At 36.9% G+C, this 3,085-nt stretch overlaps 1 protein-coding gene across 1 annotated transcript in view; it reads left to right on the forward strand.

The window, feature by feature from the left end:
* LOC101854331 overlaps positions 1-2,321 on the forward strand; it is a 65,308-nt gene extending 62,987 nt beyond the window's left edge. Inside the window, exon 3 of the mRNA XM_005099772.3 lies at positions 1,104-2,321. Within this exon, the coding sequence (XP_005099829.1) occupies positions 1,104-1,256 (153 nt within the window). The 3' untranslated portion in view covers positions 1,257-2,321. The remainder of the gene's footprint in view (positions 1-1,103) is intronic.
* The last annotated feature ends 764 nt before the right edge of the window (positions 2,322-3,085 follow it).

Raw genomic sequence — 3,085 nt, forward strand, 5'->3', positions numbered from 1 at the left:
CCCCAAAATAATTTTTTTTCAAATACCGTCATTTTGTGTAGATTTTTCCAACATACGTAATTATAGACTGTGAAATAAAGTGCCGTTTTACAATGATTTTACAACGTAGATTTTATGTCAAATTGATTCACCCCTGGTGCGCACGTCCTCGTTGTACTTTTTGCTAACCTTTATCATTGCACTCAAGATCTAATTTGTTACCTGCGTTTTTGTCTTTATGTGACATTTGATTAAGCCATTAAAGCAGTTGAAAGAACATGTTCTTTTTCTTTTTCTTAGCCCAGAGACGCTGTGTGTTTTCACAATATTAATATTACATTTATTACTCGCGTGGGTTTATAACAACCTAATAATCTGATTATGCAAGCTGTAAATTCTTCCTCATTTACTAAACGTGAATGCTTTTTGCAGCTATATTCAATTTCCGTATGACGTTTTAGGGGATAGAATTCTATATTATATTTGCATTAAAGAGATGAACATTTGCGTGCTTTTGTACAAAAATTGGCCGTGTTATCCTGTAACATAATTATTTTTCTGTCTTGGGAAGCACTAGAATAGACATGTTTCTGCACAGTGCACATATGTGAAGTGGTGTGAGAAACTGGGGAACAAACCGCGATCCACCGCAATGTACACAAAAAATAGTCATGTTGCAAGATTTCTAGCTACTCAGCTCAATTTTTTAAAAGTAGTTTAACTCCTTCACTTCTAGGTCAAACACAGTATATATATATTTTTGTAGGGTTACAGGGCAGAGGTGGCATTGGAAGGGTTAAACATATCTAATCCGGTAGGCGATAAGGCACTTTCTTTTATTTGCATACGTGTTGTCTCAACGCCTCCTCTTTTACAACTCAGATCAAACTCGTAATGGTAGGTTGTTGGCGGATGCTCTGCTGTGGTTTGCTTCTTCTTTCCCATCAAACATCTATCGTCTTTATCTCCCCTTCTTCCTTTTTTATGTTAATTACTTTCTTGTAACACCTCTAATCTTCTAGCGCTCATATGACCTTACGCAGTTGCGAGCGCCGTAAAAGCTCTACTAAAACTAAAACCAAAATTCGTAATTAGATGTACTTTTTTTTCATCCCTTTCTGCAGGAGGACACGGGTCTGCTCCTGGACTGCAGCAACAAAGTGTGTGGTCCCATCATGGCGGGCATGTGTGCTATGGAGAAGCTCGTCTGGCTGGGCCACAACTGCCGTCAGTACGACATGGTGCAGAAAATGTGGGCTCCGCACGGCGCTCTCTAAGCGCACCGGAAACAAGAACACAGCTCACTGTCTCATCTTTGGGCAGCCCAGACGCAGACTGGATTCCATGTTTTAGTTTTTGTTTTATGGGGAGGTTGGGTGTGAGAGTGAGGTGGCGGGGTAGGCCACGTTTTTGGGTGGTGTGCCATGTGAACAAAATGGAGCAACAAAAATTATTTTGGGTTTGAGAATTGTGGAAAAATTACGAACAAAAAATATAGCTCCAAAGATACCTTTTTTTTTTTTACAAAAATCAAGTTAAGAAATCTTGTAGGATTTTTAAAAATGAGAATAAGCTTTCACAACACTCTAGGCACATTGTCCAACTCCAGTAAACTTTCTGAAAAATATTTGAACTTGCTGATCTAAGTTCCACATTGGTTCTGGGCTAGCTAATGTGGGGTGGAATTGTCGGAGAACTTGAAACTCTTTATAAAAAATTGTTCTCATATATTTGCGACAGAAAGAAAGCGAAAGAAATATGTTTTCAGGTTTCTCTTGTTTATAAAGGTATTTTTTTATGGGAGGAGGTCGTTCGGTTTGTTGAATGTATCATTTTTAAGCAGTCTTGTTTCGACTTACTGTCTTTTAAAAGCACAACGATGTACACTAATAAAGTAGACCTTGTAACGGACCTGAATTTGGGAACAGAGAAATGGTAATACATTTTCGAAGAGGAATATTGCACCAAGGAGCCCGTCTGTTCTCTGTTGTAGAAAGTTGTTTCACAGGCAAGACGTGTGTGCAAAGATAAGAACACTCGCAGCAAAAGGGAAGAAGTACGAATCGTGTAGAAGAACCCAAGGGCGATTTCTTAATGTCCTGTCGTATCCAAGCTCATCAGTGGGAGCTGTTAGAAAAGAGCAAACTGTTCAGCAAGGCAATAGGACGAGACATATAAACTTTATTTAGCTTGTAAACATATCGTTTCATTGAGCTTTTTGTGACAGCATAATATATCTTCGTACGTAACTATTAATAAAAAAAGGGGTTTAAGATGGAATCATTAAAAGATCTAGTTGTCTGCTTCTGTTGTTCAATTCATTAAACTCTTTGGAAAAACAATCAATTTGTTTGTGTAAATCATTCCATATTCTCGTTTCACTATACGGCTCGGCTTAATCATACACAATATTATTCTTTGATGTGTCTGTGGTGATGGATGGAGTCTTACTTTGATTTTGTTTTTTCTTTTTGTGGGTTGCTGTTCTGTTTGCTTTCGTGCAGACAGTCATGCAAACCCAACAATCTTAATTCTTCTTTTTAAGAAAAATCTACCTGATCAGGAAAATGCTATTCTAAAACCAAACACTTTTTATACTTTATTCATCATGGTTTATACTTTTCTTTTGTTTATAAAAAAAAAAACATTATCATCAATCAAAAACATGAAAATATTCCATTATTGTTTCAATAAAGGCGAGCGTTAAGTCGATGGTGGCTAAACAGGAGAAATACAAAGCTTCAAGAATACAGAAGTTCGGCGAGAAACAAATAACAGTAAGTCTGAGTGGCACCTAATATTTTACGAATGTTCGTCTTAATAACTATAAAACGTCCGAAAACTGAGAAATGAAATTGCAATCTATCATGGTTTACACCTTTTTTAAATCTATCACGAACTTGAAAAGATCCCGGCATGGTTCGAACAAAGAGGAGAGCAAATGAGAGAGAACAAAACCTCTGGAATACAGAGATTTGGAGAGAAACATTTTAGAACATTTGTTGTCGTGGAATTGGGAAGTATTTTAAAATGTGCAATTAATATTTCTCTTCGTAAAAAAAAAGAACCACTTTGAGTTTGTGTATGTGTGTGTGTGTGTGTGTGT

This window comes from Aplysia californica, unplaced genomic scaffold (genome assembly GCF_000002075.1).
Source record: "Aplysia californica isolate F4 #8 unplaced genomic scaffold, AplCal3.0 scaffold00225, whole genome shotgun sequence".
Classification (NCBI taxonomy): Eukaryota; Metazoa; Mollusca; class Gastropoda; order Aplysiida; family Aplysiidae; genus Aplysia; species Aplysia californica.